The 26000-nt window shown below is 56.5% G+C and overlaps 1 protein-coding gene across 2 annotated transcripts in view; it reads left to right on the top strand.

Moving 5' to 3' along the window:
• CELSR1 (cadherin EGF LAG seven-pass G-type receptor 1) overlaps nt 1–26000 on the top strand; it is a 145957-nt gene that overhangs the window by 43104 nt on the left and 76853 nt on the right. For both annotated transcript variants that reach the window (XM_070790585.1, XM_019959994.2), the window contains exon 2: nt 11217–11855. In XM_070790585.1, coding sequence (XP_070646686.1) covers nt 11217–11855 — 639 coding nt within the window. The remainder of the gene's footprint in view (nt 1–11216; nt 11856–26000) is intronic.

Here is a 26000-nt window from a genome sequence, read left to right as displayed (position 1 = left end):
TGTCTTGCCAGTTCTGTGAGGGACCCTTTTGGGACCCAGACAGATAAGGCAGTGATTCTTGTGTCAGTTAGAGGAGAAGGGCTGCCCTTTCCATGTTGGCTTTTCCTATCAATGAATATGGTTGGATCATCTTTGTTTCTGCCAATAGTTCAGTTCAGTTCAGTCGCTCAGTTGTGTCCGACTCTTTGTGACCGCATGAATCGCAGCACGCCAGGCCTCCCTGTCCATCACCAACTCCTGGAGTTCACTCAAACTCTTGTCCATCAAGTCGGTGATGTCATCCAGCCATCTCATCCTCTGTCGTCCCCTTCTCCTCTTGCCCCCAATCCCTCCCAGCATCAGAGTCTTTTCCAATGAGTCAACTCTTCACATCAGCTGGCCAGAGTATTGGAGTTTCTGCTTTAGCATCAGTCCTTCCAAAGAACACCCAGGACTGATCTCCTTCAGAATGGACTGGTTGGATCTCCTTGCAGTCCAAGGCACTCTCAAGCGTCTTCTCCAACACCACAGTTCAAAAGCATCAATTCTTTGGCACTCAGCTTTCTTCACAGTCCAACTCTTACATCCATACATGACCACTGGAAAAACCATAGCCTTGACTAGATGGACCTTTGTTGGCAAAGTAATGTCTCTGCTTTTGAATATGCTATCTAGGTTGGTCATAACTTTCCTTCCAAGGAGTAAGCGTCTTTTAATTTCATGGCTGCAGTCACCATCTGCAGTGATTTTGGAACCCCCAAAAATAAAGTCTGACACTGTTTCCACTGTTTGCCCATCTATTTCCCATGAAGTGATGGGACCGGTTGCCATGATCTTCGTTTTCTGAATGTTGAGCTTTAAGCCAACTTTTTCACTCTCCTCTTTCACTTTCGTCAAGAGGCTTTTTAGTTCCTCTTCACTTCCTGCTATAAGGGTGGTGTCATCTGCATATCTGAGGTTATCGATATTTTTCCCAGCAATCTTGATTCCAGCTTCTGCTTCTTCCAGCTCTGCGTTTCTCATGATGTTCTCTGCATAGAAGTTAAGTAAGCAGCATGGCAATATACAGCCTTGACATACTCCTTTTCCTATTGGGAACCAGTCTGTTGTTCCATGTCCAGTTCTAACTGTTGCTTCCTGACCTGCATATAGCTTTCTCAAGAGGCAGGTCAGGTGGTCTGGTATTCCCATAATAGTAGTTTATCTTTTTATTCTTTTTGTTTATAAAGGGCTTCTGTATCTTTTATTAGATTAGTTCTTAAGTGCAGTCTATATTCGTTCTATTGTAAATGATATTTTAAAAATTGTGTTTTATGAGACTTGTGATTTAGTATATAGGAAATGAGCTAGATTTTTCTTTTTCTTTTTTAAGGCATCCTTTGAGATTAAAAAAATTTTTTTTTTTTTTTTAAATTTTGACCGCACCACGTGGCATGCTGGATCTTAGTTCCCCAACCAGGGATCGAACCCACACCACCTGCACTGGAGTGCAGAGTCCTAACTGTGGACCGCCGGGAAGTCCAGATGTTTTTGTCTCGCTCTTTAGCTACCTTGCTATGCGCTCTGGTGCGTTCTGACGAGTTGCCTGCAGAGCCTGTGGAGTTTTCTGTGTCGTTCGTCGCATGATCTGTGAGTAACGATGTGACATCTTCATTCACTCATCCATGTGCATGGCGCTGACCGGGCCTCCAGGACGACGTGGAAGTGGACGTGGTGGGCACCTCTGCTGAGTGCGCTGTTTGCTGTTGTGTTTATCATCTGAGGGAAGTGTCCGTCTCGCCGTTGTTTGCTAGCGTCTGTGTTAGGAGTCATTGCAATATTTTACTGACTCTTTTCCTCTATTTATTGAGATGCAAATATGCTTTTTATAAAAAAGTGTTATGTTAGCACATTTTCAAATGTTAAAGTCTTAAGATAAATCCAACTTGGTTTTGATACATTGTTTTATTTTTAATAATTATTAGATTTCGTTTTCTGCTTTATTTTTAATAATTATTAGATTTCGTTTTCTGTTTTATTTTTAATAACTATTAGATTTTGTTTTCTGTTTTATTTTCAATAATTATTAGATTTCGTTTTCTGCTTTATTTTTAATAATTATTAGGTTTCGTTTTCGTTTCCTTTTTAAAGGGTTACTACATTTTGTCCATGAGTGGTGTGGCCTGTACTTTTTCTTTCCAGTGCTCTCCTTGTCTGATTTCTGTCTTTTTTTTTTTTTTATAGTTTTGTTTGTTTATTTTTGGCTGTGCTGGGTCTTCGTTGCTTTTCTCTAGTTGTGGAGAACAGGGGCTCTTCTCGTTGCGGTGACGGGCTCCTCCTTGCGGGGGCTCCTCCTTGCGGGGGCTCCTCCTTAGGGGCACAGGCTCTAGGGTGTGAGAGCCCAGCAGTTGTGGCTCCCAGGCTCTAGAGCTCAGGCTCGGGGGTTGGTGGTTCACCCTCTTAGTTGCGGCACGTAGGGTCTTAGTTGAGGCACGTAGGGTCTTCCTGGGCCAGGGTTCGCTCTCCTGTCTCCTGCATTGGCAGGAGGATTCTTAACCCCTGAGCCAGGGAAGCCCTCTCCTTGTCTGACGCTGGTGTCAAGGTTACGGTAACCTCACAGGATGGAATCTTTCACGGCTTCTGTAACAAATGACCACAAGTATGGTGGCTGGAGACAACCTGGATGTATCCTTGCTCAGTTCGCTGGGTAGGAGTCCGGCACAGTCTCACTGGGAAGAAACCGGGTTGTGGCAGGCTGCGCTCCTGTCTAGACGCCCCGGGGGGACTCTCCGCCCGGCTCCTCCAGCAGCCAGAGGCGCCCCCACCGCAGGCTCGGGCCCCCTCCCTGTCTGCGCAGCGGCGGTGCGGCATCCCTGTGCCTTTCTCTCACTGCCTTCTCTTCCGCTTCTCGGGGCCCTGTGGTCACACTGGGCCCACCTGGATGGTCTCCCTGTTCCAGGGTCAGCCTATCAGCAGCCCGACCCTTCGTGACGTAGCGTGACACACTCACGGGTTCCGGGCCTCTGGACTGGGCCTCATCTGGGGAGGTGAAGCATTATTTTGCCCACCACGCAAAGCCACAGACAAAGATTTACAGTGCCGAGTAACAGCAGGGGGTCCCCTCCTCACCTGTCCCCCACGAGCGCCACTGGGGCCCACGTCTCCTGCCCAGAGGCTTCCTGGGTCTCCTGCTTCTTTGGAACCTCCCGGACTGCCTGTGGGCTGCTCGCTAACTGCAGTGACTGAAGAGGCCCCGGCAGCGCCCATGGGCTCAGCAGCCTGCAGGGTTAACAGTTAACAGTTAACTGGGTTAACAGTTTCATCTTTACTGCCCACTGTAGTCTCGGGCTGACCTGCCTGGGGCCGCAGGACATATGAGTGACCCTCGGCAGGTGCCGGGGCCATGTCACCCTGATCACCCTGGAGGTCGTCGCTCAGCTCGGAGCCAGGCAGGACAGGGCACTCACCAGTTCTTTTTTCCCCCCAATTTTTTAAAATCAGAGGATAACTACTTTACAATACTGTGGTGGTTTTGCCGTACATCAACGTGGATCAGCATTATGTGTGTGTGTGTGTCCCTCCTTCCTGACCCCCCCGCCCCCTGCCCACCCCATCCTCCAGGTTGCCACAGAGCGCCGGCTTTGGGTCCCCACGTCGTACATCGAGCTCCCACTGGCGGTCTGTCTTACTCGTGGTAACGTGTAGGTTTCAGTGCTGCTCTTCCGAATCTTCCCACCCTCTCCTTCCCCCACTGTGTCTAAAATGTCTGTGTCTCCTTTGCTGCGCTGCAAGTGCACATTCCCTGAAGAAAACCAGAGTTGAAAAAGACACGTGTACCCCAATGTGCATTGCAGCCCCGTTTACAACAGCCAGGACACGGATGCAACCTGGATGTCCATCACCCGATGAACGGATAAGGAGGTTGTGCTATACACAGTGGGATGTTACTCAGCTATAAGAAGGAGTGCGCTTGAGTCACTAGTTCTTTGAAATCCATTTGGACCTGAGTCTTTGTCGTGGGGGAGCTTTGGCCGATTTCCTAGGATGGGACACAAGAGTGGCCTGTCTGGCTCTGGCAGGGCAGAGTGAGGCCGGACTGACTCCACGTTGGCCCCGACGGTGGAGGGAAGCCCCACTGCACTGCTGGAGGCATGGAGCCCCTGGGCCGTCCTGCCTGACGCCCAGCTCCCGGGTCTCACCACCAATCTCAAGCCAAAGAAGAGTCCAGAAACCTCCGTGTGGTCTCCCAGAGCAGGGCTGTCACCTGGGTGTGATTCTGCCCCCGTGGACGTCTGCCGAGGTCTGGAGTCGTTTGTGTTTGGGGCTGCTCAGGGGTGGGTGACCACCTGGCCTGGGAGTGCTGTGTCGCGCCCTCAGCGCCCGGGCCGGCCCCCAGCCGCAAGTTACCCACCCCTACCCTTAGTGTCCGCGGGCTGCCCACGGTGCGGGGGCCCAGCCGGATGCTGAAGGCCCTGCCTCTCTGCCTTTCTCCCCCGAAACGTAACACAGCCTCTGTCCCCAGCGAGGAGTGTGGGAGGATCTGACTGCTGGCTTCCTGTGCAGCCAGCGAGGCTACGCATTGTTCAGCCAGTGCTGGAAATAAAACAAAACCCAGGAGCAACAGCGGTCCCTGACAGACGCTCCACGAGACCCAGTCGGAGCCGGGGCTGCCGCTGTGTTTTCACTGAGGGTGTGTGCTAGTCTCTTTCGCAACGTTCAGTTGACAGTGTAAACAGCCGGCCTGGCCTGAGCGGGAACTCGTGTTTTCACCGTCACCATGGGTCAGAACGTGGCTCCCAGCTCTGTCAAAGCTTCTGCTGCCCGCTGTCGGCTCATCTCCTCTGACTCAGTTCATCAGTTAGTTTTAAGAAAATCCTTCTTACAATGCCTTTTTCTTTTTTTTGGCTGCACTGCTTGCCAGATCTTAGTTTTCTGACCAGGGATCGAACCTGTGCTCCGGGGAAGTATAGAGTCCTAACCCACTGGATTACGAGGGAGGCTCCACAATGCCTTTTAAAATAATTTCTTTCCTTTTGGATAATCTCATGCAAGATAAAACTATACTCTTTATAGGGTGAATCCTTAACTCTTTTTTCCTTTTTAATTATTGAGGCGGCATTCACATCACGTCGTAGAATGAGCCGTTTCAAAGTGGACGCCTCAGTGGCATTTGGTACGCTCAGGGTGTTGTGCAACCACCCCTCTGTCTAGTCCCCAGATATTTCCATCACCCCAGGGACACCCACACCCACCAGCAGGCCCCACGCCCGTCCCTGGCAGCCCCATTTGTTTTCTATTATCATGGATTTACGTGTTCTGGACAGTTCATGCGTGTGAAATTGTAGTGTGTGCTTCTGAGACGGGCTTCCTTCCCTGAGCGTGTTTCTGAGGTTGTCAGTTCTTCGTCTCCCTGTGTCTGAGTTCGTCATATGGAGGCACCGCATCTAGTTTCTAGTGTTTTTTTTTGGACCACATCTTGTTTAGATAGGATGCATCAGTCCATGGGCACGTGGGTTTCCACTTCCTGGCTCTTGTGAATCGTCGTCGGCTGCGCCAAGGACCACGTACAAGATTTTGTGTGGATATATGTTTTCATTTATTTTATATTTCCCCTCGGAGTAGGATTCGGGGTCAGGTGTCAATTACATGTTTAACTTTCTGAGGAACCGATCCTTGACTCTTAGGTGAAAGTGCTTATCTTGACAAGAATGCGTCTCAGCTCCCAGCTTCTGTAGCCCAGGGTCAGAGTGGCGGCTGGGAGCTGTGAGAAGCCTTCCTGGAGGTAGTGAGGCCTGGTACGATTTCAGCCTTCCAGAAGGTTCTGTCCGGCATGGACACAACGCACTGTTTCATGGGATAACTCGATATTGTGGATGCTGAATTCGACCCTGGGACAGGAGCTTCGCTCACACACGAAATTAGGAGAGGGCGTCTCTGAGTCAGAGTTATCCCGTATCAGGAAGCTTTACAGTAAAAAATAAAAGTGGGAGTGAGAGGAGAAGGCAGCTTTGGGATCTTGGCTGTTTCTTTATTCATTTCTTCATCCTTCCTGTTTGTTTGTGTATTCATCTTTCTTATTCAAACTGTAAAATTTATAACATAAAGGCTGTCGTTCAACCGTTTTTCTGTGTACAGGTCCGCGGCATTAAGTCCACTCACACCGTTGTGTGACCGTCAGCCCGTCCGTCTCCAGGACGTGTTCATCTTGCGCAGCTGAGACCCTGTCCCGCTTAAACGCTAGCCGCCCCCCCGGCCCCCGACACCCGCCGTCTGCTCTGTCTCCGTGAGCTCGGCCGCTCTGGCTGCCCCATGTCCCTGGGCTCACACGGCATCTGCGCTTTTGTGTCTGGTCCCTCTTGCTCAGCGCTCTGTCCTCAGGTTCCTCCGTCTCATACCTGTGCCGGGACCCACTCCTTTGTAAGGTCTCCCCGATCCTTGTGCCTCGTGAGGCCGGGTGTTTCCTGACGAGTGTCGGGCGTGTTGGCCTCACTTGATGATCTGGTGATGTAGCTGGACCTGTGCGGGTACGATGAAGCTAAGCACGGTCAGGAGGTCCTCCTGGACTCGGGTGGGTCCCGATCCAGCACTGGTGTCCTTTTAAGAGGGGAATCTGGACACACGACCCACGGCGTGACGTGAGGCAGAGGTGTCTGCAGGCCGAGGACTGCTGGCAGGCACCGGACGCCAGGTCAGCACCAAGGGACCGGTCATCCCTCTGAGCCCCTGGGCGGAACCAACACTGCTGACCCTTGACTTTGGACTTCCGGTCTCCGCACAGAGAGGGTTGGTGTTTTCTGAGCCCCAGGCTGCGGGCCGGCCGTCCCGACACGCCTGCGTCCTGAGGCCGCGGCCATCTGGGCCCTCCTGCCTTCTCCATGCTCCGTGCTGGGAAGGCGGCTGCCCTCCGCCGACTGACCCCACGCCCCGGCCTCCTGGGGCCTTCCTGTCTCACCTTCCGCCAGCCCAGCTCTGTCCCCTGCCCACTGAGGGCCCCCGGCTCTGCGGGCACTGAGACGGGCGGGGCTGAGCGAGCCCAGGGTCTAGACTGTGGACGACGGCTGCCCCCTGACCAGAGCCGAGCTCGTGGACGGGCCCCTCCCTCCACGAAGACCTTCGAGGCCCCCTCGCCTGCGGTCTCTGGGGTTTGTGGGCGGTGCCCACTGGTGGGTGCCCCAGCCCTGCAGCCCTTCTCCTCTGTCTCTTCTCTGTGACTCAGGGACCATGAGGGGACCTGGCTGAGCTGGCGAAAGCCCTTCGCCCTCCCGGCTTGGAGGCCCTGGTTCCAGCCCCATTTGCAGCCGCGGACGAAGGACCTGCAGCTCAGGCCCGGGGAGTCCTGGGGGAGCTCCCTGTTCTCCCAAACGAAACAGGCTTCTGAGTGATCAACTGGACGGCTGCTCAGGCAGGAGCAGGTGAAAGGCCCCTGAACATCAGCGACATTCCTGACCAGAGCTTCTGCAAACAGTCAAGATCATCCAAACAAGGAAAGTCTGAGAAACCGTCACAGCTGGAGGAGCAGGGGACGGGACGCCTACACGTCTTGTGCGGTCCTGGGACGCCGAGGACAGGAGGCGAAACCGAAGAAAGGACAGGGGAGTGCGGGCTCCGGTGAACAGTGTGTCCATCTCGCTTCATTCAAATACACACCCCACACAGTGTGATAATAAAATTAACTGTGGGAGTAACTGGGTCCTGAATATTCACTGGAAGGACTGACGATGAAGCTGGAACTCCAGTACTTTGGCCACCTGATGCGAAGAGCCAACTCACTGGAAAAGACCCTGATGCTGGGAAAGATTGAAGGCGGGAGGAGAAGGGGACGACAGAGGATGAGATGGCTGGAGGGCATCACCGGCTCGATGGACTTGAGTTTGAGCAAGCTCCGGGAGTTGACGATGGACAGGGAGGCCTGGTGTGCTGCAGTCCATGGGGTCGCAGAGAGTCGGACTCGACTGAGCTCCTGAATAACAGGACACTGGATGCTCGGTATACAGGACCTCTCTGCACTGTCTGCGCAATTTTTCTGTAAACTAAATCTACTCTAAAATAAAAGTTTTCCTTAAAATTTAAAAACAAACTAAAAAAGTTTTTGATTTAAAAACAAATTCAGCAACCCAGACAGAATCCCTGTCAGCACTGAAGTCTTTGCTCCCCATGCTAGTGGCTCTCTGGACTTGCGTGGAAACATGTGTGTTGTGTGAAGAGTGACTTACTTTTGCCCCCGAACTTCACGTTGTCTGGGTCTGCCCTGACGCCCGTGGAGGGGGATGTCACCCAGTGGGTGTGGCTGAGCTGAGCTGCACGGTGCAGACAGCCGTCCTTTTATTTTGTGGCTCCCTGTTGATGGGCAGTCGGGTTTGTGCTCCTGGAGACTCAGAAATCCAACCCAGATGATGTAAACTCAGAGCAAATTCATTGTCTCCAGGACCTGGTTGTCCAGGACAGTCCATGGTCTTGAAATAAATTAATGGTAAGATTAACAGTAAGGTGCATAAGCACCTTTGACGTGAGTTAATATTCAGTGCTGTTTTCTGGTCATAACCTGGCTCCTTGGTCCTGGATGTTCCTCTGTGCTCTGCCCTCCTGGACTCCCTGTGGGAGGGTCTGAGCCCTGGACCCCTGGGAGGGAGAGGGCAGGACAGCTCAGAGCACACCCAGATGGCCTGAGCTTTTGAGCTTAAAACCAGCATGACCCTCGAATCTCGGACCAGAACCCATCTGTGTGTGGTTTAAGATTAAAAGAATGTTTCATAACAAGTGCTACCAGGAAAGAATATCCTATGTCTCGTATTATTACATTGGGCCTTTGCAAAAAAAAAAAAAAAGAGAGAGAGAGAGAAAAGAAACACCCGCAGAAAAATAGCTTGGATGGAAAAATGAAGTCTCTGAAACTGTTGGTGCTAATGTCAGTCTTGGGGTTAAAGAGATGCCGCTGGACAAGGTTTTTCCCTTCCCCCCTCTGCTGCCCCCTCCCACCTTCCCCCGAATGTTTGTCCAGCGGCCTCTGAGTGCCGGGGACCGCTGTAGAAGTGACAGGTGCAGCAGGAACAAGACCTACAGGTTCTTGGTCCTCACGACTTCACTGGGGGAAGAACGGACATGAACAAATAAATCAGGCCGCGGCCGCTCCTGTGCGGGAATTAAAGTGGGGGTGTGGCAGAGCATGCGTCGGGGAACGCGGAAGGCCCCTCTGATGGGGGTCGTGCCGCTGAGTCCCGGGTGGCCCAGGGAGCAGCTACCAGCGACAAGGACGCCGTGTTCCAGGCAGAAGATGCGGCGCGCAGGGGCCCTGGGGCAGGGGGGTGTCTTTAAGACAAGGGAGGGTGGTGAGGATGGACCACGCAGGACCATAAGGACCGTAAGGTGTGTGGGCGCTTCCCTGGCGGTCCAGTGGTTAGGACTCCATGCTTCCACTGCCAGCGGCCTGGGTTCAGTCCCTAGTCAGGGAACTAAGATCCCGAAAGCAGAGCAGCACGGCCGAAAAGAAAAAAAGTCAGCCTTTCCAGGTTATCGTGAGGACCAGGTGGAGCCGTCAGAGGGCGTTCACTGCCTGACCTGCTAGGCGGTGGGTGTGGTTACTGGGGGAGCCGGGGGCCCCTCCACCAAGCGTGAGTTCTCAGGTGTGAGACTTGGCTTCCCAGGGTCTCAGTTTTTCTCGCCTGTCAAATGGGGTAATGCCGGCTTCTCTTAGAATCCCTGGGAGTCTCAGGTTTGCACCCGAACGTGTTGTGACTTCTGCAGCGGTTACGTTTCTCCGCTGTCTGGACAGGTTTGTGACTCAGGGTTCCCCACAAGTGGCTTCTGGCTCCTGGGTGTCTGAGGAAACCCGTCCCAGGGCAGAAGCTCCCATGCTGTGCCTGCCGTGCCTTCTAAGGGCTCCCGGCAAGCTGAGTGTGGTGGCGGCTGTGCCGGGTCCAGAGGGACAGGGTGGTCTCCAGGCCTTGTCACCTCACCGCATCCTCTCGGGGGTCCTGAGGCTTCCCAGACTCAGGCTGGAAGGTGGTCCCTGGCCCCTGACCGTCCGGGGGCACAGCCCAGCCCAAGCTCTGGGAGGGTGGGGCCCGCCGGGGGCTCAGAGCTTGCCCAGATGCCCCAGGGAACCAGGGCGGGGGTGCTCATGCAGGGCACAGGCTGCACCCGCATTGTGGGGCATCCGTCTGGGCTGCCGGGACCCAGAGCCGAGCTGAGTCACAGGGATGAGAATTTGGCCAGGTGTTTCTCGGGCCCCAGAGCACGTGGTGTGGGCGGTGGACGGGAGCAGGTGGAGGTCCCTGAGCATTGTGGCTGCACCTCAGGGCTGCCCTGGAGGTGACGGAGCTGCCCTGTGGCCATCGTGGCCAGAGCCAGTTCCTGGGGCAGCCGCTGGACAGCCCGCCTGGTTCTGGGCTGGGAACCTGGGGCATTGCTCAGCCTGGTGACCCAAACCCTCCGCCATCTCTGGCCACCAATTCCTGAGGACCTCCCTTCATGAGTGGTCATTTGTGTTGGCTGAGAGGCCGTGTTCTCCTGTGTCTTCCTAAAGCAACACATGGTGAGCTTCTCCTGGATGCTGGGCTTCCCAGGTGGCGCCCGTGGTAAAGAACCTGCATGCCAGTGCCGGAGACGTAAGAGACATGGGTTCAGTCCCTGGGTTGAGAAGATCCCCTGGACAGGGGCATGGCAACCCACTCCAGTATTCTTGCCTGGAGAATCCCACAGACGGAGGAGCCTGGCGGGCTGCAGTCCATGGGGTTGCAGAGTCAGACACGACTGAAGCGACTGAGCACGCACGGGTGTGTTTAGATGAGCAGGACACAGCCAGGAGGAGAGAGGCCGTCAGCGCAGCAGAGGTCAAGGCCGTACCTGGGCGGGGACCGTGCTGGACACCGTGGGCTCTGAGCTGGGCTGGGGGGTGGGTGGGTGGCTGGAGCAGGTGCAGAGAGAGGAGAGAGCAGGGAGAACGGGGTCTCGGCGTCCCCCCGCGTCTGGAGGAAAGTGTGTGAGGCCAGAGTCTCAGGCAGTGAGGGCTGGGTTGTGTGGTGAGGGTTGAGATGCCCTGATGAGCTGGGGGGGCGGCTCCCCCGGGGGCTCCTGAGCTTGATGGGCGTGACGGGAGCTGTGCTTTCAGAAGCCGAGTGCTGGGGGAGGAGGGAAGCAGGCCCTGGGATGCGGGGTCAAGGTCGTGGTCACGAGTGGGCAGGGGCCTGGGGCTCGGGGGTGCCGGGCGAGGGGACCGGGCAGGCGGGCTTCTGAATGACCCCCCACCTTGTGTCTCACAGACGGCATCCACAGCGTGGCGGCGCTCTGCACCCTGCGGGTCACGGTCATCACGGACGACATGCTAACCAACAGCATCACCGTGCGTCTGGAGAACATGTCTCAGGAGCGCTTCCTGTCCCCGCTGCTGTCGCGCTTCGTGGAGGGCGTGGCCGCCGTGCTGTCCACCACCAAGGACGCCGTCTTCGTCTTCAACATCCAGAACGACACGGACGTGAGCGCCAACATCCTGAACGTGACCTTCTCGGCCTTGCTGCCCGGCGGCGTCCGGGACAAGTTCTTCCCGTCGGAGGACCTGCAGGAGCAGATCTACCTGAACCGCACGCTGCTGACGGCCGTGTCCACGCAGCGCGTGCTGCCCTTCGACGACAACATCTGCCTGCGGGAGCCGTGCGAGAACTACATGAAGTGCGTGTCGGTGCTCAAGTTCGACAGCTCGGCGCCCTTCATCAGCTCCCCCACCGTGCTCTTCCGGCCCATCCACCCGGTCAACGGGCTGCGGTGCCGCTGCCCGCCTGGCTTCACCGGCGACTACTGCGAGACCGAGATCGACCTGTGCTACTCCAGCCCCTGCGGCGCCCACGGCCGCTGCCGCAGCCGCGAGGGCGGCTACACGTGCGAGTGTCAGGAGGACTTCACAGGTAGGGGGCCCCCCACTTCTCCCCGGGGGGCTCGGGGGCGCGGGGAGGCCCCGGTCACCTGTGCCTCACACCAGGCTTCCAGCTCACAGGTCAGAGTGCCCGGAAGTTTCCTCCATCCACTCCCTTCCTGAGGGACATGGCCAAAGGCTGGACCCCGGGCCCCCGGGTGTTGGCTCTGCTTCCTGACCACAGCTCCGGGGTCTCCACTGACCCGTGCTATTTAAGCCACCCTCTTAAGCGTCTGCCTGCAATGCGGGAGACCTGGGTTCCATCCCTGGGTCGGGAAGATCCCCTCTGGAGAAGGAAATGGCACCCCACTCCAGTATTCTTGCCTGGAAAATCCCATGGAAGGAGGAGTCTGGTAGGCTACAGTCCATGGGGTCGCAAAGAGTCGGACTGAGCGACTTCATTTTCACTTTTCGCTTTCTTTGGAAGGACAGTGGAGGAAGCTTGGGCAACCAGAGCCCACTGAAAATCTACCCAGATGAAATGACATGTGTTTTGTTTAAGTGGCTTCGTTTTCTTTTAAAGATTTTTTTTTGATGTGGACCATTTTTAGTCTCCGTTGAGTTTGTTACAATATTGCCTCTGTTTTATGTTTTGCCTTTTTAGGCCACATGGCACGTAGGATCTTAGCTGCCCCCCGACCACAATTAGCTGCCCCTCCCCCGACCACCAGGGTCAAACCCACATCCCCTGCCTTGGAAGGCGGGGGTCTTAACCACTGGACCACAAGGGAAGTCCCTAAGTGGCTTTGAATTTAAAGTAGTTCATTCCTGATTTCGAATTTAATTGGTTATAGTGAAACAGCATAGGAACCTCCCTGGTGGTCCAGTGGGTAAGACTCGGAGCTCCCAGGGCAGGGAGCCAGGTTCGACCCCTGGTCAGGGAACTAGGTCCCACGTGCTGCAACTGAAGATCCTTCGGGCTGCAATAAAGATCCAAATAAATAAATATTAAAGAAATTAAAATAGCATAACTGGGATAGAAACAGTGAGCCACTAATTGTTGGGATCTGGAAAGATGACGTTGGCTTTTTCATGCCTCGTTGTCGCTGTAGAAATTACTCATCTTCCCTGCCTCCAATATACGCTTCGCTTGAGACATCCTCATCTGTCACCAAAATGAGTCTTTCTAAAGGCAGCCGATGGTTGTTTTTAAAAACAAAAATCCTACCGAAAGCAGCCCAGAAACACACACTCTTGCTGTGGTCACGTAGAATCCAGTCGCCCGTTCGAGAAACAAGTGTTCTGAGGCAGATGGTGACCGTCTGTCTTTCTGGAAAGTTCTCTGAGGTCAGGTGGGACCTGACTCGGCCCGGAGGAGGCTCTGAGAGTCTTCTGTGGACCATGTCCTCGGTGGGCGTGTTTGGTGTAGACAGTGGGGAGACCGTTTCTGCGCGCGTGGGGCGTGGCCCGGATGGAGCCCCGGCCAGGGCTTACGGGCACAGCAGGTGTTCCCGGAGCAGGACGAGCATGAGCCTGCGGTGGGGACTCCAGGGGCGGGAGGCAGGCAGGCCGTGCTCTGCGCCGAAGAGGAGGAACCACTGCTGGAGGAGGCGGTGTCTGGCAGCCTGGGGAGCTGGCGTGCGCCCCGGCCCGCTGCGTCTGAGCCCAGCCTGGTTATAACCCGCTGGCACGTCTGTGGCAAGAGAGTCTCGATTGCCCGCCCTGGCGCCCCTCAGCCGTCTGTGTCCATCTGTCCGTCCATCTGTCATGTCCGGCCCTGCCCATCTCCTCTCCATGGTCTCCCAATTGTTAACTGTAAATTCCTGGCTGCCCTGGGATCTGGTGATGAGCAGGGAAGGTAAAGGGGACCCCGGGGCCCGAGCCCACACCTGAGTCATCAGGGCTGTCGTCGTGCCCAGGAGCCGTGCCACGGACACGCGGGTGGGGCTCCACCCCTTCCTCCCCTCCCACTCCTCGCCTGTTCTGTTCCGAAGTCCCTGCCCAGTTGTGCCAGCCGTGGTCAGCCCTCCACACAGTGGGGAAATGTTCCCCGCCTCCCCGCCAAGCTGGGTGTCTCTGCCTCCCTCCCCATCGCATGGCCTAGATGGGGAGTGGGTCCACAATGACTCCTGCTTCCAGCGGAGAAGCCGTGGCCCCAGGCCCCTGGGACAGAGCCTGGTGCCCTCCAGGGAGTCAGCCAGTGAGCGGTCATTTGCTAGCTCAATGAGCATTAGTTGAGTACCTGCTGTATGCCGGCCAGCGCAGGCATCAGACCTGCCCCGCCCAGTGGGGTGGGCCACCCAAGGTTGCCATGCAATCGGCCGTCTCCCTGGTGGAGACACATGACGGTAGGGGCCACATGGGGGACACCCCAAGCACCCCAGACTCTGGCGGCTTCATCTTGAAGATGGCCAGCGTGGGGGGTGCTCTGTCCTGATTGAGCAGACCAGCGTGGCCTCGTAGCTGCAGCCACAGACCTGGGCTCCAGAAATCCCAAATGTGAGCTTGAGGCCACGTCTGGGCAGGGTAAGCAGAGGCACTGGGGACCCGTGGACCCTGGGTCCTCTCCACAGAGGCATCAGCCTATTGGTGGGAAGGACTTCCAGACTTCTCAAGTTCCGTTTTCATCACCAGAGTCATTTCTAGAGAAATTATGCCCGGGAATGACCCGGTGTGTCATCGCTGCTGAAAGGTCCTGATGGGCAGGGGCCTCATCTGAACGTCCTTGGTACTGAGTAGTCGTACGCATTTCCCTCCGAGATAAGGCTGAGTCAGACTGATTACTCCTCCTGCATCCCCCTTCCTCTCTTTCTTCCTCTCTCCCTTTGAAGCCCTGCTCTCTCGCTGGAGGTAATTGAGCCCATTTATTCCTGGTGAAAGCCGTGCTGTCGTCACCAGCGTTTTATTACTGGCTCCCGGGTAAGGCGAGCTCCGGCCTGGCGGGAGGGAAGCTGGAAGGGGCCCAGGACCGCCGGAGGACCCTGGCTTCCTGTGTTGCCGGACGGGAGATGAGCTGGGTGAAGGAAGGTATCAGTTAATTTCAGGAAAAGTTCATGAATCTGATGCTGGAAAAATACCCCGACGGCTCCCCGGGGTTTGTTCCGTCCCTTTTGGCCTCAAGGAAGTTCCAGGGCCCCCGGAGCGAGGGCTCCCTGTCCTTCTAGGGAGGAGGCATCTCTCCTTGTCATAGCTCTGCGTGGGGGCCTGGCTGGGGTCTTCAGGGGCCCCGCTCTGGAGGGAACGGGCACAGAGGACTGCAGGCATTGAGGTCAGCCTGGCGACCTCGCATGCCGGTTTCCTGGATCTCGGTCCCTGTCCGCTCCGGCCTGTGAAGAGCGTGGCTTTGACTTGGGTTTTGGTTAAACTCCCCACGCATGTGGCCCATCCCTCCTGCCTCCTCTCCTCCGCACCTGCCATCTCTCTGTCATCACCGCCCTTGGGTTCCAGCCCAGTGCTGTCCCTGCTCTGGGGAGCTTCCAGGAGGTCCCTGGCTTCCTGAAACAGTGACTGTTGATCTCCCTGGAAACTCCCTCTGTTTACATGTTGGTCGATCTGCTCTCATTTGGGGTGTGAGCCGCATATTTCCACGACCCTCAGGAGGGCAGCAACCTGAAGATGGTACTCGGTGGGCCCTTCTGTGTGCTGTCCTGTTCCAGACGAGTCTACCCCATTTCCCTGATCCTCCTAGCAGCTCCGTGGCCCCAGTGGAAAACTGGAGAGCCTGTGGTGCAGGACATTCAAGTGTCTCATCTAGAGGTTCTCTGTGGGGGAGATTCTGCCCCTAGGGGACACGTGACAACATCCCAGGATGGGGGTTGGGGTGCCCGTGGCTGGAGGCCAGGCGTGCTCCCAGTGCACTCCAGGGCATGGGGCGTCTCCCACAGAGAACGGTCCTCCCACAGAGAACGGTCCTCCCCGGAGTGTTCTGGTGGCGGCAACGGGCCTGCTCTAGAGCCGGGTGAGGGTGAGGCAGGATTTGAAGCTGGTGCTCTGGCTTCTGAGCTCAGGCTCATCCACCCTGTGGACCCCTTGAGGGCGGGATGGCCGGGTTCACCTTTACCGAGTCCTTTTTCTTGCTTCATTGACGTCACAACATCTGTTCAGAAGCACCTTTTGCATGCAGGGCGCTGAGGGTTCCAAGTGAAGTGCGAAGGGTCTCTGAGCGGTGGCAGCGGGAGAATCACACTGCGTCCCCCTGTTCCCGAGGTCAGTCCAGTCGCTCAGTCGTGTCTGACTCTTTGCGACCCCATGAATCGCAGCACGCCAGGCCTCCCTGTCCATCACCAACTCCCGGAGTTCACTCAAACTCTTGTCCATTGAGTCGGTGATGCCATCCAGCCATCTCATCCTCTGTCGTCCCCTTCTCCTCCTGCCTTCAATCTTTCCCAGCATCAGGGTCTTTTCCAACGAGTCAGCTCTCCGCATCAGGTGGCCAAAGTATTGGAGTTTCAGCTTCAGCGTCATTCCTTCCAATGAACACCCAGGACTGATCTCCTTTAGGATGGACTGGTTGGATCTCCTTGCAGTCCAAGGGACTCTCAAGAGTCTTACTCAGCACCGCAATTCAGAAGCATCAGGGGGAGGCAAACTCCTCCCAAGGAGGACTTGCCACTGGGCGGGGCCAGGGCGAGCCTCGGGCTGTGACTCTGAGCCTGGGTCCCGCTGCCCCTTGGTGTTCATGTCCCTAATTAAACAGCCTGATCGCGCCTCGCTGCCATGGGGGAGACCGTGTCCACCCAGGCTGTGGTCTACTAGGCCTGCCACAACCCCGTGAGGTGGGGACGGTTGTCACCCGGTTCAGGGACACCCAGATGCAGAGCTTGGTGGGGGGCGGGCGGACCCCGGGGTCTCTTTCCCGAGCACCGATTGCAGTGCCCGACCCAGCCTCCCAACCTGGCCTCCCCACCCTGGCTTCTCATTTCAGCCTGTTCAGGGCTCACAGTGGGTGCCCCCTGCCCAACCCCATGCCTCATATTTAACCTGAAGCCAAGCCTCCCGGCCCTGCCCCTGCGATCTGCTCTTCACGGGTGCCTGGGGTGGGGTGGGTGTCCAGAGGGTCCCTTTGGTGCAGAGCTTCAGCCCTCGGACGCCGACCTCAGCCCAGCACACCGCCCCTTGCTGGCCTTCTAGGAGCAAGACTGGCTCCTCTCACCAGGGCAGGCGGGAGCTTTGAGGTCAGCTGGGAAGGAGGGCTTTCCCGGACAGCTCAGCCACGTGCATGTCGGGGGACGAGGGGAGGGTCCTGTTTATTCCTGAGCCTCTGTGTTTAGACCCCAGGCCGCTCCTCTGCGTTCAGAGGGTTCAGCGAATAGTCCTGCTCTGTGCGTGAAGTGCCCGGCTCTCCCTGGGCTCCCGACGTCCACGCTGCCGGACCCTGTGTCGTCAAAGGCGTGCCCCAGCGGACTTAGCCTGGATTGGGGATCAGAGGGTCAGGGACCACTTAGTACCGTCTCTGTGGTGCTGGGTTTGAGCTTTGTGCTAACTACCCCTGGGTGGGACGTCCCGTTGTCCTAGGGGGGCCCTTCTGGGACTCTGACTGTCCCTCAGAGTGACCTCCCCCAGGCTGGGGGCCTGGACTGTCCCCAGGGTGACCTCCCGAGGGCCAGGGTATTTTGTGTAGGTTCAAGGCCAGAGAAACTGTTAACATAAAAATTGAGTCACCTTTTCTGTTCATGGGGAAAACACTGAAGTCAGTTCTGGCGCTTCTCTGATTCTGCTGTGAAAAATGACGCTTACCCCACCTCTGAGTGTTCTCTCGGCATCTCTCATCACCATAACGGCATCTCCGCGCTCCCGGGACGCACTGACCCTGTGCCCTCGTGTTAGACGGAAAGCGCTCCGTGCGTCTGAGCTGTGCCCTCCTCCTGGGGGTGACGGGCACATGACACAAGAGAAATACGTTTGCTGCGCTTATTGCCGTTTACTGGATTAAAGCTCATTTGGAAGAGTTCGCCGTCAAGTTGAATTTAGTCCTTAAACCCGAGTGTTAAGTATCATTCGAAATGAAAATCATTATCTGGCCTATAATTAAAATCTCAAATAAAGCAGAGGCAGAATCCTTTCTTAGGAAGATGTACTTTCCAGATACTCAGGATTACTCCAGTTTTCTCTCTTTGTAGCATCTACAGCTTCCTGGTTGGGGATAGCAGGCATTTCTCGAGTGCATTATCGTAAAGCTGGGGAATTATTGCACTTCTGGGAGACTTTGTTTTCCATTAAAATCATATTCGAGGCATTGCGGTGAGGATAAATTTGGCCAGAGAGCTCCTTTTCTCTTCCATGGAATTCTTTTCCCCAAAGCTGGGACTTTTGGCACACAGCATTAGCGTCTTCCTCGCCGGTCGGGGTGTCCACGCACAGCCAGATGGTTTCTGGGGAGAAGGATGGTCCTCGGGGTCCTGTTAGCTCCCTGGGCCTGCTGTCACAGGGCCGCACACTGGGTGGTTTAAAGTAACAGAAATGTATCTGGAAGTCCAAAATCAAGGAGTTGGCGGGGACTTGCTCCGGGGGACAGTCCTTCCTGCCGCTTCTTAGCTTCTGGTGGCCCAGGTGGTCCTTGGCTTACAGCTCCATCTCTGTCTTCATATGGCCTCCCCCACCCCACCCTGGGGGGCTCTGTCCCCATGTCCAGATTTCCCTCATCTTAAAAGGACACCAGTCATTGGACTGATGCTGAAGTTCCAATACTCTGGCCACCTGATGGGAAGAGCCAACTCATTAGAAAAGACCCTGATGCTGGGAAAGATTGAGGGCAGGAGGAGAAGGGGACGACAGAGGATGAGATGGTTGGATGGCATCACTGACTCAGTGGACAGGAGTTTGAGCAAGCTCTGGGAGTTGGCGATACACAGGGAAGCCTGGTGTGCTGCACTCCACGGGGTTGGACACGACTGAGAGACTAAAGTGAATTGAACTGAGTCATGAGACCAGGGCCTTCATCAATCCAGTATAATCTCACTTTAACTTGATTATCCCCTGGAGAAGGAAATGGCAACCCTCTCTAGTATTCTAGCCAGGGAAATCCCATGGACAGAGGAGCCTGGTGTACAGTCCATGGGGTCACAAAAAGTCAGACACGACTGAGCAATTAAATAACAACAGCTTGATTCCATCTACAAGAACCTGTTTGAAGACTAATTCCCGAGACCAGGGATTAGGGCTTAAACGTAAGGTCTGGGGAGTGGAGGGGCGCTGTTCCACTGGCCTCAGGGCTTCTGGGGGTCGGTGTGACGGCCACTTCTTATCAACCTGCTTGTCCAGCAGCTGCTGGGCCAAAGGACACTCAGACTCTGTGGTTTACTTTCTTTTTAGACACCGGAACACAAGCGTTCCCCACATCCACCCAGCCGGCGTCCAGGTGGGTCAGTGAGCTGGGCGCAGGGCCTGAGTTGTTGAGAAACAGAGGTCGGTACTGAAGTGTCCGACCGCAGTGAGCGAAGCGGCCTGAGGACGTTCGGGCGGAGCCTCCCTGGGCCGTCCCGCCTGCTGTCCTGGGGGAGACGGGGCTCCTTGGCCGGGTCCTGCCAGGGTCTTCCCCGCATACGTGCAGGCTGTGTCGGATGTGCGTGCTTCTGCGGAAAGACCTGGAAGGCGGGCTCCACAGGAGCAAGGGCTGGGCTTGCCTCCCCCCAGCTCGTGTCCTGCAGCTGCTGTGATAAAGTCCCACACACGAGGGGCTTAAACTGCGCGGGTTTATTCTCAGAGCTCTGGGGCCCTGGGGAGCCCCCTCCGGGTCCGGCTTCTGGGCGCTGCCTGCTCTGCGTGACTGGTGACGCTCCCCCCTCACCCCGGCCTCTGCCTCTGTTGTCACTGCTTACCCGCTGACCCCCGACCCCCAGGACCCTGGTCGTTACCTCGGGCCCCCGGGGATCCAGCTGGCCTCCCGGTGTCGAGTCTCAGGGTCCCTACCTGACCCACACCCGCCCAGTGCCTTCGTGGGGTGAGGGCACGTGCCCACAGGCTCCAGCGGGTAGGGTGGGAGCCTCCGGGGCTCTGTGCTCCGCCACCGCGCCCGGGTCCTGGCGCTCACTTGGTGCTTGTGTGGGGATGCGCACGCGAGGCCTTTGCCGTGGGCACTGACGTGGGGGGTGGAGGGTCCCTTCTGTTTCTGTGGAGGCACCACGTGGACTGAGGGCCGCCCACGAGTGTTGCTGGGAGTCCAGTCTGAGCCCCTGACCCAAGAGCGGCCACCCCGGACGTCCCCACAGAGAGCGGTCTCTGCTCACACAGCTGCCCGTCGCCCACCCTGAGCCCTGCCCCTGGTGTGGACAGGCTGACGTCTCCCCAGGCCAGGGGCCTGCGGGGCTGGGGTGGCGGGGTGACTTCTCTGCGGGTGGCTGGGCGCAGCTGAGGAGGCCGTGTGTGTCAGCCAGGGCGGCGCGGCTGTCCCGACTCCAAGCGGCGACTGAAGAACGTGAGTTCTTGCTCGGGACGTGGCTCCGTCCCCAGACACTGTCCCCGCTCCTCCTGGCACCATGCGGGAAGGGGAACCTGAACCACCGGCGGCTCAGCCGCTACTCCGCGCCGTGATTAAGGTTTTAGTGAGCACTCCGGCCGAGTCTGGACACGTCGCTCTTCCAGAGTTGGCATGCTTTCCCCACAAACTGATAACGTGCTGGGCACACCCCTTTCCGGCTTGGCCCCCACAGCTGCGGGTTGACTGTCCACCGACAGGATCTTTCCCGTGGTCACTGGGGACCCCCAGCCCGGCCTCCAGGCCTCTCCCCTCACCCCCACGCAGCAGCCTGGGGCCAAGCCCTGCACCTCCGTCTCCCCCGGGGCTTGGGGTCTCTGCCACCCCTCCTGCACAAGCCCATCCTCTCTGCGAGAGGTTCCCGGGCCCGCCCGTGCCCCCACCCTCAGAGGTGCCCATGTCATTAGAACTGAACTGCAGGCCTGAGTCTGAGATGCTGTCCTGGGGCTGGTCCTCAGGATGTTGCAGGACAGATTCCCCGGCCACAGGCTGGCCATCCCTGGGGCTCCAAAGCGGGGACCTCTGGTCTCTGGAGAGAGGCCTGCAGAGGCCCAGGAGGACACAGGGGAGCCCTGGGCAGCCCTACTGTCAGCCCACAGGGCAGCATGAACCTGCCTCCCAGCAGGCCCCAGGGGATGTTGGCGGCGGCCAGTCTGCCTGGGGTGGGACCCTCCGCCCGGCTCTGCCTCATCCTGGGCCCCCAGCTGAGCCCACATCCCTGGCTGGGGAGGGCCCTGCCTTTGCTGTTGGAGGCGGAAGCACCTGGTGAGGAGCCAGGATGGGGTTCTGTGTGCTCAGGCCCTGGTGGTCAGCTCAGTGGCACCTCCGCTGGTCGCCAGGCGCACCTTGCCTCAGGCCCTGCGTGTTCATTTGGCACCTCCTGGGTCCTTAGCAGCTGCCCGCCGGGCACCATGAGGGCCTGGGGGACACGGGGCACTCTCTCTTCCGTGGCCCTGGGTCTGCTGAGGTTTCTGGAGATGCTGAAAGGTGTCAGGTGTGCTGCTTTCTCCTGGGACTGTGCCCAGGAGGAAACTTCTGCTGAGTCAGACTGGCCTCTGTGGTGTGTTTAGGATTTATCGTGGTTTCCCGTGGCTGCAGGAATTGAAGACCAGACGGGGCAGCCCGACACAGCAGAAATTCATCCTTTCACAGATCCGGAAGCCAGCACTCTGAATCAGGGTGTGGGCGTGGCCGCCTCCCTCCCCAGCAGGCGCTGGGGGCCCGGGGCGGGTCCGTTTGCCTCCTTCAGCTGCGGTGGGCTCGGGCTCCCTGGGCTTGTGGCCACAGTGGCCTCTGCCCCATCCTCACGTGGGCTGCAAACCCCAGCTGCTCCTCTTTCTCGACTGCAGAGGGCCCTTCTGGGTAACAAGGAGGCCTCATCTCCAGATGCTTATTTTAATCCCGTCTCGCGCCATGTGACGTGATATTCACTCGTCTGCCCCGTGGGGTGATGTTCACAGGTGCCGGGGGTCAGAATACGGACACATCTCTCAGGAGCCACCGTTTAGCTGACCTCAGGTTGGCTATTTTCTGTTCCCCCCACCCCCCAGAGGACATCAGGGGGTAGGGAGAGCACCCGTTTTCTGAACGGAGGGTCCCCAAGTGTGGCTGCGGGCCCGGCCATCCCTGTACCAGGAAGTTGGAAAGCACAGTGACTTTTCAGGTTCTCCGGGTTCCAGCCCCTCGGGTGTGTAGGTGACTCTTGACTCACAGCCAGGAGCTGAGGGTGAGTTGGAATCGCTTTTCTTTGCTGCTGGAATGCATTTTTTAATTTATATTTTAAAAAATGGGTGTGCCGGGGTTCTGGGAATTTGCTTCAGAGACAGTAGTGAAGTCAGCCCAAGGCCCAGCCCTGGAAAGGCCTGCCATGGTCTGGGCTTCCGGTTTCTGGCCTCTGGGAGGCCTTTCCCAGCTGCCTTGCCCACTGGGGGAGGAGGCTCGGGGGCAGGGCCAGAAGATGAGACAGTCCAGCAGCCCTGAAACTCAGAGTGGGAGGGGAGAGGCTGGAGGAGCGGGGAGCAGGGTTTTGGGGTGCAAGGGGTGGACAGAGAGCACCTCCAGTGTCAGGAAGCCAGTTCCTAGCAGGTGTCACATGACAGCCCCGCGTGCAAGGTGTGCAGCTCAGAGCTTCATGGAATCAACTCATCTTACCTGCACCCTGGCCTCCGAGGGGCCTGGATAGTTCCGGGGCCACAGACAGAGCTCCCGCCTTCAGTGGGGGGGTGGGTTTCCAGCCGGGGAAACTGAGGCAGTGGTCAGGAGCCTGCTCGGGACATCTGTCCACCGCAGCGGCCTGCGGGGGCTGGCTGGGAGGAAGGCAGGGTGGATGGGCTGATTTTCTCAGGGTTTAACCTTTGCGGGACCCTGCCCTTGTCTCCGCTCCCGCTGCTGAAGCTGCCCGCGTGAGCAGGGTGTGTGGCTTGCCATGGGGTCTGGTTCTTTAGTTGGCAGCCCTGAGCTGCTGCTTAGGACCAGGCGGCAGCTGTCTCTTTATCGAAACGCTGGTGGCCTCAAGCCTCTACTCGCCCTTCCCCTCCTGGGCCCCATCCTGCCCTCCTTCAGGGCTGGGGGTTCGGCCTGGCTACGCAGCCCCCGCTGCCGGCCCCCAGCGCCTCACCTCCCCTCGCCCCATCGGGGCAGACCCGGCCCTTCTGAAGCGCCTCTTGGTGGGACCACAGTCACATCAGCATCTCCTGGTTCCTGCCCTGCCTCTCGGCTCCCAGACCTGCCGTGACGGTCACACACACGTGCACACGCCCCACATCACATGTACACACCACACACACACACACACACCACATATACACACACGCACACCACATAATAGACACATCACATAATACACACACATGCGTGCACACACCCAACATCACATATACACAACACACACGCACATTATACACACACCACATATACACACATGCACATCACATAATAGACACATCACACAATACACACACATGCGCATACACACAATATCACACACACACACCACACACAGACACATTACACATACATGCCACACACATCACATATACATGCCACACACATTACATATACATACGACACACGTCACATATACACACAAATCACATAATAGACACACAGAGATCACAGAATACACACACATTACATATACATGCCACACACATGTCACAGATATACACACATGCACATCACATAATAGACACACAAATCACACAATACACACCCACATTATATGTACATGCCACACACACGTCATATATACACACAAACATCATATAATAGACGTAATAAACACACATTGCATATACATGCCACACACACCACATATACACACATGTATATCACACAATACACATGCACACACACCCACATTACATGTACATGCTGCACACATCTCACACACATTACATGCACATGCTGCACGCATCACATACACACACATGTACGTCACATACACACGCATGCACACACACCCACATTACACGTCCATGCAAAGAGCATGCACACACCAACAAACACTCTGCTGGGCCTCAGTTTCCCGCCTGTAGGATGGGGGCGTGTAAGAGCTCCCACACCAGGGGCTGTGAGGCTCCCCTGTCCCCTGTCACCCTGAGCTGTCAGCACAGTTGCCTTGCACACGAGCCCATGTAAGCTTGGTGCATCTGGGGCTTCTCTCAAGGACTTAAGGCCCTCCAACCTGGGGTCTGTGGTTCTGGCACTTCGGGCTGGGGTCCAGGCAGGCAGTCCCTGGCGTCAAGCCTGGGCAGGACAGGCATCCCATGGTGGGGACGTGTGTGAGGCCATGGCAGCCAGAGGGGCCTCAGCTTTTGCAGCTAAGAATGCTTCTTTAGGAGGTGGGGATCCCACAGTGGTCTCTGTGGGATTGTGCCCTTGCCACCGTGAGCAGGAGGCTGGGTCCCAGACCCTGTGGGCAGGGGTTGCGGTGCTGTGTGCAGTATGGAGCACAGCTGTGGGTCTGCTTGGGTGAGCCTGATCCTTGTTGTGGGGTGAGGCTGGCAGTCATAGTGGACAGGGGCCGCACAGGAGCAGCAGGGGGTCTTCCCCAGGGTTAGGGAGACTTGGAGCAACATTTGAGCCCAAGCAGGGCACTGGGACGCTTGAAACAAATTTGGAAATCCAAATTTATTTTAAATGAGAATTCCTAGAAGAGGAAAACTGAAGTTAAATCTTGATAAGCAAACGTAACTGAAAACATTTATTACAGTAAAATAGTGTTTCTTGTAAGATATATATATATATATACATACATATACATATAAATTAAAGATAGAGGGCTCACTGAATTTGATCCAAGTTATTTGCCTGAAGTAAGATGATGATGTTGAAGCTGAAGCTCCAATACTTCAGCCACCTGATGTGAAGAACTGACTCATTTGAAAAGACCCTGATGCTGGGAAAGATTGAAGGCAGGAGAAGGGGACAACAGAGGATGAGATGGTTGGATGGCATTACCGACTCGATGGGCATGAGTTTGGGTGAACTCTGGGAGTTGGTGATGGACAGGGAGGCCTGGTGTGCTGCAGTCTATGGGGTTGTGAAGAGTCGGACTCGACTGAGTGACTGAACTGAACTGAAGATGATTTTAAGAATTAAAAGCCATCACATCATGTCTCTTCCCTACTCTGAGTTCTGTGGTGCCAAGCTGGCTGTGATGAGGGTACATCCACCATGGGAGTCCGGGCTTTCCCCTGAGGGCCGGCCACTGGCATCTGCCAGGTCACCACTGCGTAGAGGATACAGTTAAGGATTCCTGTGTGGTTTGAACAAGTCAGCGGGAACGTCTGCCTCGAAAAGTACCCTGTTCAGGTGCCCATAGGGCCCTAGGGTTGGCCTGGGTCTCGCCCCCGGAACCCAGGGGTGAGAGCCTTTACAGGGAGCCCCATTCATCTGAAACTGGCATGCTCAGAGTTCTCACTGCCTTTTTTATTTTAAAAAAGTCATGTTTATCTGTAGAATTTATTCTTCATTCATGACATCAACATCTTTCCCGACATCATTTGAACCAAACATGTGAATTTTGCAAGTTTTATAATTCTGTACGAGCAGTCGTCACCAGCTTGCACGTGGGGAAGTCCTGGCATTTTATGACTTCATCTCACAGGCATTCGTCCAGAACCTGCTGCATGCCGGGCGTTTACCAGGCACCCTCTGTGTGCTGGGCATTCCGACTTGACCCTCGGACAGGCGGTGCCCCTCCCCCAGAGCCTGGGGAGACAGAGGCTGAGGGACAGTCATGCAGTGGGTGTTACCCTGGGGCTGGGACGGGCTGGGATGGAGAATTCTGGGCCCATCAGAGTCTGACCTGGCGCCCTGGCCCTGCCCAGGTGGGCAAAACCTCCAGAGGGATGTGGGTGCCTGAAGTGGGTCTGCATCTGGGCACCGGAGAGTCATCTGCAGAGACTAGAGAAGACGTGCCAGGCCAGAGAAAGGCGTCCACGGGGTGACTGCTGATAGCAGTGAGCGTGTGCGAGTGTGTCTGGGCGATGCCAGGACAGAAAAAGGTGGTGTCCATGGAGTGACTGCTAATAGCAGTGAGCGTGTGTGAGTGTGTACGTGGATGCCAGGCCCAGAGAAGGCAGTGTCCGCGGAGTGATTGCTGATAGCAGTGAGTGTGTGTGAGTGTGTTCGGGGTCTCCTCCGTTAGTCTAGTGAGTCCCGCGGCCGCCCTTCATGGAGGGTGACCGTGCGGCTGGCCTGGGAGGTGAGGAGCTGGTG

Source organism: Bos indicus, chromosome 5, assembly GCF_029378745.1.
Source record: "Bos indicus isolate NIAB-ARS_2022 breed Sahiwal x Tharparkar chromosome 5, NIAB-ARS_B.indTharparkar_mat_pri_1.0, whole genome shotgun sequence".
Taxonomy (NCBI): domain Eukaryota; kingdom Metazoa; phylum Chordata; class Mammalia; order Artiodactyla; family Bovidae; genus Bos; species Bos indicus.
Note: the sequence above shows the minus strand (reverse complement) of the source record. Positions and strands in the feature narration are given on the sequence as shown.